Here is a 13,118-nt window from a genome sequence, read left to right on the forward strand (position 1 = left end):
ATTCGTTGCACCAATTGTGTACAAACTCTAAGGTTGTATTTAAACGGAGAAATTAAAAATTTTAGAAAATTTTAAATTTTAAGATATTTATATTACATCATTTGAAATTTTATGATTTTAAAATATTTTATTTGAATTAAGTAATTACACTTTTTAAAAGGGGGGCTCCAAGTACATAGTAACCACAAGAAAAAGTTATATGTAATCCACATCTGTTTATTTGTGTCCTGAGGTACAACATAAATTACATATATGACTAGCATTAATTCAAAGAGGAAAATGGACTAGAAAATAGTATGACCAAGAAAAAAGGGAACTTTATTGGGTGTATAATATGGTGTGTTCTTTATGAAGAAGCATGGTTAACAGCAATGCGACTTGGCTTGAGCAACTTGATAATGGAGATTACTGTAATAATGAGGAGGAGAATGAAGCCAATGAAAGAGGCAATGAGGGCAGCACCACCTCGGTTGCAGTAGCTCTCGAATTTGTCACATATCTTATCCCATCTTGCATGCGAATTACCATTCCTTCCCAATTCAGACATGAATGTTGCTGCACCATCTCCAGCTGATGCTAGAGCCATTGTCATCTTACCCCCACAAATATAAGCAATAAAATTTCATACATCAGTAATAATAAAATTTAAATAAACTATTCTTTCTAGAATGGACTGTAAATGGTGATGACGATGGTGATTTTCTATTGCATATTTTCATACATGTGTTAAAAGATTGTATAATAATAATAATAATATTGAGCACCATGTCTAATATAGCAATCAATGCAAGGCGAAGTCCTTTGAAATCATATTGGGGTCCTAATATCTGGATTGCTACCATCACCAAGTTATGGAGACTGGCATTTCCATTGGCTATGACAAAGAATCTGTATCAACAACACGATGTCTCATGATAAAAATAATGTATACATGTGTCACATTGTAATAATGCTTATTAATCATAAAATCATAGATTTATAGAGTTGAAAACTTACACAAAAGCTGGAGTTTGGTTAAACTTTGCGGAAAGAGTAGCTGTTATTGGGGTGCTACCAACTGTGGCAACTACTAAGGTTTTGGTCTGTTTGTTAAGAGCCATCACAAGTGCTGCAGATGCTGTGGCCAAAAATGCAACCACCCTTAGGGATAAAAGAACCCAATCTTTCTTTGCCTTTGTCTCGGGAACTTCATTGAGACCAAGCTCTACTTTCTCTCCATTTTCTGAGGCCATTGTGAAGCAATTAAGCACTTAATTACCAGTGTGAGAAAGTGATGGGTGATAATGATGCAGATTATCAGGAAGATTAATGGGTTATTATAGATAGGGATAGTGAAATTGATCAACCGTATCATTTGTTAAGTCTAAGAAGCCAAGTGTGGGTTCTATCTCTGAATTTCTTGGGTGGTATAACCAACACTAAATTTCAGGTCGTTGTTGGTTGGTGAAGAAATCAGAGATCAAGCCAAAATAGTCCATATAGCTTCTTCTTTTTTTCGTTGGTGTAAACAGTTAGATTATTTCAATAAAACTAGTATATTCGTTATTGTATGTTAAAAAATATAAGAAATTTTATTTTTTGTTTAGGAAATTCAATTATTCAACTCATAGGTAAAACAAGTTTTGGCATAATTATTAGGATTAAAAAAAGTCAAATGTTCATTATTTTGTTCTTGATTCGGTAGACTAATGAATTTTGAATAAAGTGATTTTTACTTGCTTCCTAACCTTTTTCATTACCAAAACAAGAAAATGGAGCAACGTCTCTTATATGTAAAGAGAAGGGGAAAAAAAATAGAGTCATGTGCCATGTATAGTACTTGAATTTTGTAAAACTATATTTTGATCATGAAGTTTTTATAGATAACTCTTCCGTTAATTTAGTTTTAAAATTATTATTAGAAAAAAAAATACTAATTGTAATACTCTTATATATTTGTGATGATAAATAAAGAGCTGAGATATGTAAATGTGACAAGTGATTTTCAATGAAGTTTAATGTGTTTTTTATATAAAAAGAAAATCTATTTTAAATTCTTTAACTGGTATCTTGATATTGTTTAGTAAAACCTTATTATTATTATTGGTATTGGCAAACATTATGACAATATTTATATGTAATATCTTAAAAAATGTTATTTTTTAATTAAAATTAAGATTTTACTTTAGCAATATATCAATATAATAAAGACTGATATTAAAATTTGAAACTAATTTCTTAGATAAAATTTAATTTTAATAAAAATATTAAAATACTCAAAATAGTGTGTCTAAATTTTATTCTAAACATTGTACAACTTACATTGGTCATTTGGCACCAAGTTTCTAGCGAACCACTTCATTGAGGAGGCCAGTTTTCATTTCTCATTTAATTTTGGATTACAGAAATGTTTTTTTTTTTTTTACGTAATATTCTCACAATATATTTTTATAATATTTTTTCATCTTATCTCTTTTCATTAAATTTCTTTTATATCACCCTTTTCTCCTTTTTTTTCCTGTATTTTTCTCCACATTAAAATAAAATAAAAAAACTCAACCTTATAAGAAATTTAAAATAAATTTATTATAATAAAAATGTAAAAATTAATAAATATTATATTTTTCAATAAAAAAATATCATTTGAATTACTTCAACTTAAATTTTAAGTACTGAAATTAATAAAATTATTATAGAATGTGATGCCAAAAAAATACTACTCATTTTATGACGGATCCTATAACAAGAGTATAAGGGTGAGCTACAGGTTTGAAGTTGTTGTGATGTATACAGAAAACATGTAAATGGGTGAGAATCAATATCTTCAACTTGTTATAAAGATTATTATAATATTCTAAACTTGCATTCACCAATTGATCCTTTCTGGACAAATTCCTATGTTTGTTTACCTTTTTCTTCTAATTCCAATCAAATGGTAGAAGCAAAGTCCCAACTTTCTCTGTTAGAGCCAATACTTTCTTTATCATGTTTGTTTAGTCATTTCCTATTCTTTCTTTTGCTAATTTTTTCATAGCATTGGTTCCTGCTTTTGTCTTTGTTTCTCTTCAAGAGATTTTCATTATCATTAGGTTATGATTTATTATCATTAACGGTTAAACTTGAATTATTATATCACTTGATAACTGTTTATGAAATACAATTTTCACTTATTTAACCATTAATTAGTTTACAGATTTTTATCAAATTTATAAAACTTTATTAAAAAATTAATAAATATTTTATCATCTTACTTTATTTTAATATATAATATGGTATTGAAATATAAGTAAATATTAATTCTTAAAGCACATTCTTATAAATGTTTAAACACGAATAAACAGGATTTTATGTTTTCTGACTAAATTTGGATTCGCACAATTTAATATTTAGTACTCGAAAAGCTAAGTACTAAATATAAGGGGTCATTTTAGCTTACATCATTGCGTCTCTTGTGATAAAAAAAAAGCATCACTTTCGTAGCTTCAACTCTCAAGAATATTCTATCATCGATCACTTCCCTTCTTCCATTTTTCTATGTGAAACTTTGACCTTACAGGAAATCCAAACAACCATTACATCATCTATGAATTTTGGCCTTCGTAGAAAAACAACTCTATTTTAATGCTGTCTTAAGAACATGAACTAATGCTATTTTATTATGCTGTTAATTACTTATTCTCTATCTTTTGATTTATAAGCGCATCGTTAGTCTTGCCATGTTAGGAATTTTAGATCGATTAAGGTCATACTTTAATAATATTTTTATATACTAATCAGCTTAATGTTTTACCAATATTCTTTGCATTGGATATTCTAAAAATATACACAAATATTTAATATTTTATCATTTAATATTTTTTCATGAAATCTTACATTTTAGCTTTATTTTAATTTTAGTTCCGATAAGTTAGGAAGGTTATGTTTTGATTCTAATGGGGTTTTCCGTTTAAATTATTGTCCTTGTTATTTTCGTATTAAAGATTAATATCTGGTAAACTATCGGTACTAAAATCTAAATAAAACTATAAGAATATAAGGTAAGAAATAAATAAAAAATTAAATCGGAGTAAACTATGGAAATAAAAAATTATTTGTCTATAAATATTATTCCAATATCTAATTATAAATTGTTCGTGTAATAATTTTTGTCCTACTATAAAAGGGGTAATTTATATTCTAACATACAATGTTTCAACCATTAAATTAGTCAATAAAGTGATAAAGATAATGATTTACGGTTGAATATTTTAACCATAGTTGAACTATGACTAAATTCTGTGTGTAATAATAATAAAAAAATTTGACATAAAATATTAAGAATTTAAGACACTAAATTTTAAATTAATATAAAAATGACACTATAATTAAAAATACATGATACAAATTGTCATTAAATTTTTTTAATTAAAAAATAGAAATAAAATCAGTTCAAATAAATTTTCATCACCGGTTATTGATTAATTTTTTTTACCAACTTTAATTTGATTCAACTAATTTTTGTCTAGAATTCACTTATTCTAAACTTATAAAATTTTGAATTTAACAAAGGAGATGCTAAAGTAAGTTTTGGTTGAATTGGTTGAACTAGCTACTTCGAGTTTTAAATGTGCTAATAATAGTTAGACGAAAATCAGTCTCTAAATCATTATGTTTAAAGAGGTTTAATCCAAAATTTTAAAAATAATAATATTATTTATTAAACTCTATATTCTATCGGCACTTAACGATGGATTTAAATCATTTTTTATTAAAGCGAGCACTGGTCATCTAATTTTATTTTTAATTAAATAAATTTAAAAGATTATACAAAAATAAAAAAAAATCACATAAAATTTATTTAATATTTATTCTCAATTACTCAATTGTGTTAGAGAATTAAACTTTTACCCCTATTTACAAAAATTGATTAAAGAGTTAGAGAAAAAGAGTCATGAGTCACTTTTCAAATAAGTTTGAAAAAGATTATGGAGAGCATTACTCTGATTGGCATTAAGAATTGGAGTTTGAGACCAATTTTATTATGGGTGAATCAAGATACATGGATGGATTTAAAGAAAGAGAATTCAGTTCTTTATGAGTTTTGAAAGCATGAACAAGTTGTTTGGCACACAGCTCGTGAAAATAACTAATACTCTTAAAAGTTCTGATTACGATTTCATCTAAGTGATTAGAAAAGTTGATAATGTTAGAAAATTTTGAGAAGAGGGTGGGAGAAAGCAAAGGGAACTTACAACTTTTGAAACATGGCATGAGAGAAAGAGACAAAAAGAGGAAAGAAAAAGAATCTTCTCTTGCATGACTTTTCATCATTATTGTATGATCATTTTTGTATAATTCACTTAAACTAAGCACAATTTACTTAAATATAAATGAATCTGGACGTTTAGTTTCTGTCCTGAAGGGAGAGGATCCAAATACCTCAAACTACTAATGAATAGGCATCTGCAATCTATTCTCCCTCTCTTCAACACATGGATTTCTCCTCCGGGACTAACACTCGAGTCATTATTATTATTATTATTATTATTATTATTTTAAACCAATAAGAAATTTTTTATATATATAGAAATAAAGTCCCCACTTACCCAGGTAGCTTGATATATATTTCAGTCTAACACAATTTTCACTGATTCTTTATATCTAACACATACACATAAAATGGGTAAATATATGAGGTGACAATAATTCAATCTACCCATTACTATGGTCTATATCGATTTGTACATTAAGAAGCATATAGATGAGCAGCTGCAACATATATTTATTATATTCTCCTGAGCGAAGCCAATCTCTTTTCAAGATCTTCAACATCTTGGGATTCTTGTGATCTGCATACACAATAAATTCTCTCTTAAAATGCCACAGTATTTAACTGGTAGATGAAGGAAACTGTATACATGTCCATGAATAAGATTGAATACAAACCTTGGAGCAACATTTTCAGTATTCCTTGAAGCAATTCGACCTTTCGGAGCAGAAGATAACTACCATCATAAAAGACCAGCATCAGGCTCAACATCCAGAAAAACAATTAAAATGAAAGAATCAATGCAAAGACAATGAATTCATGAACCAACCTGGGATGCAATATCCACTCCAATTTCATCAAGAACCTATCATGAATAAATGAAAATTTGTTGTTACAAAGGAAATATTTACTTAAAATAGCAAGCTATATAATTAAGTTGATAATTTATACTCACCTGGTTAGTCAGCTCTTCTGTTTCTTCCTCGGCTTCATCTTTGTCTAAAGTTTCATCAATAGATTCTGACATCATCTCAATCTGCATTTAGCACACCATTATGAAGCAAAAGAAAATGTTGTCAAATGCTATGGGCACAGCAGCTGCTCACCATAGATTATAGGCTTTTGTCTTACAAATTTGACAAGTATCCTATTATTGTTAATTAATAAAAAGTGCACTCCATTTAATTAATTCACTTCCAGCTGATGCCTAATTGATATTTTTTTTCTTTGAAAAATGGAAGACACTAAAGTGTTTTTCAATTAGCAGCTTCCTTAAAAAACCTCTAAACACAGAAACTACTGAAACACAAAGCCGATGTTTTTCTGGATACTTCATTTTCGGTTGCTTCTATTCTGCCATTTGAGGCCACTGCAGTATGTTCTGATTCCTTCATTTCTTTTAGCTGTTATTACTATCTTTTGAGTTTTAATTTCTTCCTCCATTCTTTTAGTTCTTATACTTACTGCTTCTTGATTATAATTTGTCTCCTTCCCAGTCTTGAAAAGCATCTCTGTCAATTCCCATCTCAATCTTTTCCAGTACAAAAATTCTCATTTCCTTTTCAGTATTCCTTAACAGAGACCAATTTTGGCTTCCAGCTGAAAATTACAAGCTTAATGACAGTGCCGCACATTAAATTAATACGAAGCATGGACTCAGATACCAACACCGGGACATGTGACTGACACAGATACTCTGACATGATTAATGTCCAAAATATAGGACATCACTCACATCAGAACACTACATAGTGGACTGATATAATTTATATTAACATCACTTTATGCTGAAGTGAAGACCAAATAATTCCCTTTTCATTTTTAGTGAGCAAATCCTGTTTCACGAAGAGAGAGGAGTTGCAATTGTAATGCCAGCCAATAGACATAGTGGTCCCTCTCTCAGACAACTGGATTAAATGCCAGCCCACCATTTACTTAAGAACTTACTGAGGAATCTCAATGTTCTACCAATAATGCAGGGAACTTGCACATCAGAAATGTGCTTAAAAGGATAAATTACCGTCATGTCCAATTGTGCTGATTGCTTCTGGAATTCTTTAATCACTTTAGCCTGTTTTGCTGGTGCCATTTGCTGAGAAGAAAAGTAAGATAAATCATTAGTGTATCATTTTAGTCATAATACAAAATTATGGCAAAAATTTATCAGCATCACAAATGCATTTATCACATATAAGGAACTTTTGATTCAGTGACAGCAGAAAATTGCTGAAAGAACAAACGTTTACATTTTCTGTCAACATATCCAATGGAAACAAGTTATTTCTTCCCTGGTAATGGCATATTCAGTCGAGTTTGACCCTTTGACCTTTAGGTGTTCTGATGGGTGAAGGCGTTTGAGAAATGAAAACTGATTGCATATTTATTACCAATAAACAGAAAGAAATGCATTTCATAATTTTGAATAATACAAAGCAGAATCAATCTGAATAGCATACCTTATTCATTGCCACCATTGCTTTAGTTGCACCCTTCATTCCCGTAGAGATTGAAGTGCTTGCATATAATGCCTGCAAAAGAACTTTGGAAGTTATGAAAATTGAAAATTTAAAAATAAAAGAAAAACTTATTGCATACCTGTGTGTGAGTTGCTACACCCCTGATCTGAGCACGACTTCCCTGCAAATTGGTTATCTGTTGACGTAACCTAACAAGTTGACGAGCCAAGATTCTAGTGGCAGCCTGTAACCAGAGACTTGTTTATTCAGTATCTTTAAAATAGTTCCATTTTAATATCACTTCTAAGTTCAGACCAACACAAAAACACATAAAAAAAGATAAAAACTACTCAAACAGTTCAGAAATTAAAAATAAATCAATATCTTGCACATGGAAGTTTTAGCTTTTTATATTTATGAGCTTAGCTATTTGAGTGTACCATGCATGTGTACTATGTATGCACTCAACCAATTCCTAACATTCAAATATTTGAGCCTTACAAGATATGCAATTGATACTTCAGTTATAGTCCACGTACAATGTGCAATGAAGCAGAGAAGAGTTTGAGGTCAAGGAAATCGGTGTAACTAGTGGGTGAGTAGCAAAAACCGAACATATGGCCAAGGAAAATTTGATTATTACAATATCTGTATCAGATTTTGACTAGATCATAGAAGATTTTATATTTGTATTTATTTCTTACCTGATTTTATAGCAAATTTGGTTTCCATTTTTAGGATCCAATTCTGCTTACAAGTCATTCAGCTGTAACTCAAATAAAATAAGAGAAACAATTATTCCTTTTCCTCTCTGGTAGTTTTTGTTGTGTCCTTGGGGAAAGAAACTACTATACACTTTGCCTTGAATTAAGATAGAGGAAGGTTCATTAGAATCCTTGTAAGCAAAGACTCGACATCAAGCTCTGATACCATCTTAAATTTAAGACCTAACTCAACTACTACAAAAGTTAGCTCATAAAATAAGGTAAGGATTGCTTTAACATTTATTTATTTAAGCATGGGAAGTAGATCTGGGACTTCAACAATGTCTTTTAAATACAAGATACGTTCCTGCATTAAACTGACATGTTCTAGCCAATGACCATGTTGAAGCAAGGTAATGTTCAACCATACTCGTTGAATTTTTAATTAGGAAAATTTGGCAATGGAAATGTTTTATTGTTAAATCTTTACAAGGACTGCTTCTACACTATTTATGTGGGATAGTTGAACTTCATTCACCACACCTTGGACCCAAGTGTGACAAAAGCACACTGATTTAAAACTGATTAAATGTTGTTATCAATTTCAGGGTCAATAATCTGTTCTGTAGATTGCATAAACACTAAACCATGGATAGGGACCCTCTCCACTGGAATTTAACATGGGAGAGGGCAATGTGAACCTACTCATCCGTTCATAATTTTAAAATACAAGTTTTATTATTCTTTTATCAGATAAATTAATAATTTTACAGTTGTAATCCTAGGCAGTGAAATTGTCATTGCAGAGGATCTCCTCCCCTAAACAGTACATTTCTATAGCTTATTAACAACAAAGAAATGGATGATATACATTTAATGAGGAACATACCTCATTCCCAGTTTTAGCAGTTCTTTTAATCTCTGCCACCAATTTTTTTTCCTGCAATTGACAAGGTAATGAAGCACTAAAAAGAAATATGAAACAGAAAGGAAATCACTAAGAAAGTCTCTATTAGCGATATGTGTACCTCCATCTGAAGTGATGCTATCTCCCTTTCAATTCCTACAAGAAAGAATGAGTGAAAGAAAGAAAGCGCAAACAAATATGCGACAGAAGTAGCACTTTATGAAAACTAAGCAATGATATCAAATATTTCCAACCAATTCCTTGTAATGAACAGCCCACAGATAAAAAGGAACAAGAAATTGGACAAAAGAAAACATAATGTCACTTTATTGAAATTAAAAAAATTATATCAAATGTGAAGCCTTTCACTAATTCCTAATAATGTCTTTAAATGTACAGCCACAGATAAGATACACAACCTATTTTCATGGTAATATTTTGAAAGAAAGCCTTTAAGAAATATTTATTTAATGCAGTTAATTTGAATCAAATAACAGGCATTACTACTCTGGTACCCTTTTTTTTTTCTTGGTATGGTACCACCCATCAAGCATTTTTCATTGTTTAATAAAATTTTAAATATTTATTATGAAATCAGCAGTTAATGTTTAATAATAGTGAGTACCATATCCATCAACAAGATACCAATCTCTTTTTAAACTGGGCATGTAGAACACAAATTAAAAATATTGGAGGAAGAGCAAAATTAAAGTTGAGGAACAAAAATGATTGTCAAAAATTGTGTAGCTTGAATTGTGTACATCAACCTGAATATTTTCTACTAAAATTTAACATTGGCTTATTGAACAACACAACTAATGAATTTTCAGGCATGTTGGGGTAGGTCTTTGCATGTATTGATCAGTCAAAGTTCCTAACTATAAACAAATCAATCCCAGGAATACAATATTGTGACTTTCACAACAAATCAGTAGTATTTCTGTTTGATTGACAACCCAAGGAACTATATACACAATTATTACTGCAAGAAGCAAGAGGAAGACAATTATTAACTATTTTATGCATAAATACTTAAATGATTAATAAAAAATAGTTTGCAAGGGAATTTTACTTATACATCCTCCCATAAAAATAGAGTACATTTCACCTATAACTATTTGACTGTAACTATTAGCTCCCAATCGTCCCAACTATTTCGAGTACATTACATCCTCTCATGAATTATGCTACCCCCACATGATATTCATTATTTTCAAAAGGGGAAATTCACAATGATTATACTCTTTGTCCACTATTTTTTTTCTGAAATGCAAAAAAAAAAAAAAAAAAAAAAAAACTACCAACATTAAATTTTATTATTCTACGTGAAGTTGCTGTAGGTCCTGCAGCTGAATTGCATAAGTTGTTTTTATTCTTGTAACTCTGTTAATCATATGAAGATCCATGTTTATTCTATTTGGGGAAAGCAAAAGTGAAAGAGAAGATTCAACAAACAAGCAAAACACAAATATTATGAAGTACCGCATACTCAGCCAGCAAAATTGGTAAATATTTCCTATTTTGGACAAAAATACTTTCACAATGTAAACAACCCAATTTATGCAAAGTACATTCACGAGTTCAAACTTCAAAACTAGAACTTCTGAACAAAGCATTCATTCAATTCAAGTAATTACCTCTTGTTGCAACAGACATTTCTCTCTTACTTGTCCGCAGAGCTTCTGTCATGAACAAAATGAAAAAAAACGTAAATGCGGGCCACTACCCAGACACAATTAGAAACGCAACACTGTAACTTTTTCCTCATTTTCATCAAACATAAACAATATCACAAATATTAAGCAGCATTAAACCCATAATTTCTAAGAATTTCAGAGAACCTTGAGTTTTTTAGCAATATACACTAGATCCAATTTAGGACACAGGCTCACAATTCCAACGTGTCTTCGATCGAAAGTTCCCATTTTTATTTCCCACCCGAGCTTTCCCACTAACCAAGCACTAAAGTAAAGATTTTCCCTTTTTAGAGCAAAAAAAAGTTGAAATTTTGAAGGCAAATCCAAAGCTTTAGCGCAATATGGAAGAGTAAAAATGATTTTTAAAAAAAGGGAAAATTTCGAGAGAGAATGAGAAAAAAGGGGTGCACCTTTGGGAGAGGTTTTCTTCTTGAAGATGTTCATGTCGTCGATCACGAAAAAGAGAAAACCCTAATTGAGGAAGAAGAAGCAGAGAGTGGCACAGTGGTGTGTGTGAAGCGTGTAAAGAAAGAAGGGAAAGGGAAGAAGAGGCCTCGGGGAGCGTGCTGGCTATCCACGTAACCCAACGGTCATCCCCAAGTAGCCGTTACCCCATTTTCTTTTACCCAAACGCACGTCGCGTTTCAAGTTTTTAATAAATTTATATTTTTATTAGGGACGTATATATTTAATTATAGAAGTTAAAAAAATAAAAATTATAATATTTAATGTTATTGATATATAAAATTCTCTAATATTTTATTATTAAAAAAAATACTATTTATAAGTTCTTATTATATATTTTTTAATATCTATAAAAAAATGTTAAATTTTAACAACTAAAAAATAGTTTGTAGAAATTTTTTTTTAATTTTCTTTTCATTCTTTTTCTTAGTCTTTCAAAAAATGAATACAGACTAAAAGTAAAATAGACTACTAAAGCTAAAAAGTTGAAAGTTCTTTATTTTTTTTTCTTTTTACTCTACATCTTACTCTTTAACTTTATTTCATGTGATCATTATTAATGGAGATTTGGATTCAGTGCACTAACTACTCCGTCTCGTTACATTATTTTATATTTTTTATTAAGCCAACACATTTTTGCTTAAAAAAAAATACAAAATTTTACCTAAATACACGGTGCAGTTTTCGTGTAGACTACACTGAATCTGGATCCCATTAATGGTATCCATCTACCTCTTTTGTCCACGCATTGTCTCATAAATTAGTTTTCTCTCAATTGCAAATGACATGAATTGGGAGAACATGCTTTAAGAGTTGGAAAACATGTAATCCATTATAGATATTTAAAAAAGGTGGTAAAGTTATCTTGTAGGCTAAATCCCCACTGCGTTTGAGGGTTTGGTAAATTTTAAACCAAGTTTTCATAATTTAAATATTATATCAATCTAATTGTGAATGTAACTTTCAAATACACATAATATTCTTCTTAAAATTCAAGCAGTTTCATCATTTTATTGAAATAACTTTTCTATTGGTTTTATATAACTCTCATCTTTTCTTGCATATGATTTCATTATTAATTTATTCAAAGGGTTTTAAAAAATGAAACTTAGACTAGCAATCCAAGTTAGGGTTTGGAAGTGTTTCACAACAATTTAACATTATAGGAAATATTGACTAGTTCTACATAGTAGTTAGGAAAAATTATTCTAAATTAACAAAATCAGTCAAATTAACTAAAAAAATTATAAAATTACATTTAATAGTATTAATAATAATATTTATACAACACATAATGATGATGTAATACTTATACATAAATTTTTTTAATTTATATTGTAAATGTATGGTATTATTTTATAATTTATTTAACTTGCTCATACTTTTTAGTAATGTGTTATGATATATAATTTAACTAATTTTTTTATTTATTTTAAATATATAATAATAATGATAAATAAAATATTATATTTTTTACTTGCCCTGTATCTATTTTAATTTAAGGTATATATATTATTACATTCTTAATATTTTCTAGGTTATTTAAATATGGATTTATTTTTATCATGCAAATAAATATGTAATTATCAGTCATGAATTTTTAAGGTAAAACGTAACTCTAAATAAATTTTATAATTTTTTAAATATTTTTTGAAGTATAAT

At 29.3% G+C, this 13,118-nt stretch overlaps 2 protein-coding genes across 3 annotated transcripts; both read right to left on the minus strand.

Annotated features, from left to right (window-relative positions):
* Positions 1-346: 346 nt before the first annotated feature.
* LOC113852353 (CASP-like protein 1B1) lies at positions 347-1,232 on the minus strand. The gene is made up of 3 exons (XM_027482580.1): positions 997-1,232; positions 765-888; positions 347-592 (listed from the first exon to the last, which is right to left on the minus strand). Exons 1-3 carry the CDS (start codon positions 1,230-1,232, stop codon positions 347-349), a joined length of 606 nt encoding a protein of 201 aa, XP_027338381.1.
* A 4,428-nt stretch (positions 1,233-5,660) lies between these two features.
* Positions 5,661-11,510, minus strand: LOC113852642 (vacuolar protein sorting-associated protein 2 homolog 2). 2 transcript variants are annotated; one of them, XM_027482967.1, is made up of 11 exons: positions 11,402-11,510; positions 10,932-10,976; positions 9,416-9,450; positions 9,277-9,327; positions 7,823-7,927; positions 7,684-7,755; positions 7,248-7,319; positions 6,183-6,263; positions 6,057-6,092; positions 5,905-5,963; positions 5,661-5,807 (listed from the first exon to the last, which is right to left on the minus strand). In XM_027482967.1, the coding sequence occupies exons 1-11, from the start codon at positions 11,433-11,435 to the stop codon at positions 5,744-5,746; spliced, it is 654 nt and encodes a 217-aa protein (XP_027338768.1). In that variant the 5' UTR covers positions 11,436-11,510; the 3' UTR covers positions 5,661-5,743. The 2 variants fall into 2 exon arrangements, with proteins under 2 accessions (XP_027338768.1, XP_027338767.1); XM_027482966.1 differs by having other exon boundaries at positions 5,661-5,827; positions 5,901-5,963.
* Positions 11,511-13,118: the final 1,608 nt, after the last annotated feature.

The sequence above is a fragment of the Abrus precatorius genome, unplaced genomic scaffold (genome assembly GCF_003935025.1).
Source record: "Abrus precatorius isolate BTA unplaced genomic scaffold, Abrus_2018 Scaffold10, whole genome shotgun sequence".
NCBI lineage: Eukaryota > Viridiplantae > Streptophyta > Magnoliopsida > Fabales > Fabaceae > Abrus > Abrus precatorius.

Coding starts and splice junctions, on each gene's coding strand:
- LOC113852353 (XM_027482580.1), bottom strand. CDS start 1,232: ATGGCCTCAGAAAATGGAGAGAAAGTAGAGCTTGGTCTCAATGAAGTT. Junction 889..996: donor AACCAAACTCCAGCTTTTGT/GTAAGTTTTCAA, acceptor TTGTTGATACAG/ATTCTTTGTCATAGCCAATG. Junction 593..764: donor TGATTGCTATATTAGACATG/GTGCTCAATATT, acceptor TGTGGGGGTAAG/ATGACAATGGCTCTAGCATC.
- LOC113852642 (XM_027482966.1), bottom strand. CDS start 11,435: ATGAACATCTTCAAGAAGAAAACCTCTCCCAAAG. Junction 10,977..11,401: donor GAAGAAAACCTCTCCCAAAG/GTGCACCCCTTT, acceptor TGTTCATGACAG/AAGCTCTGCGGACAAGTAAG. Junction 6,264..7,247: donor CAGCACAATTGGACATGACG/GTAATTTATCCT, acceptor TGCTAAATGCAG/ATTGAGATGATGTCAGAATC.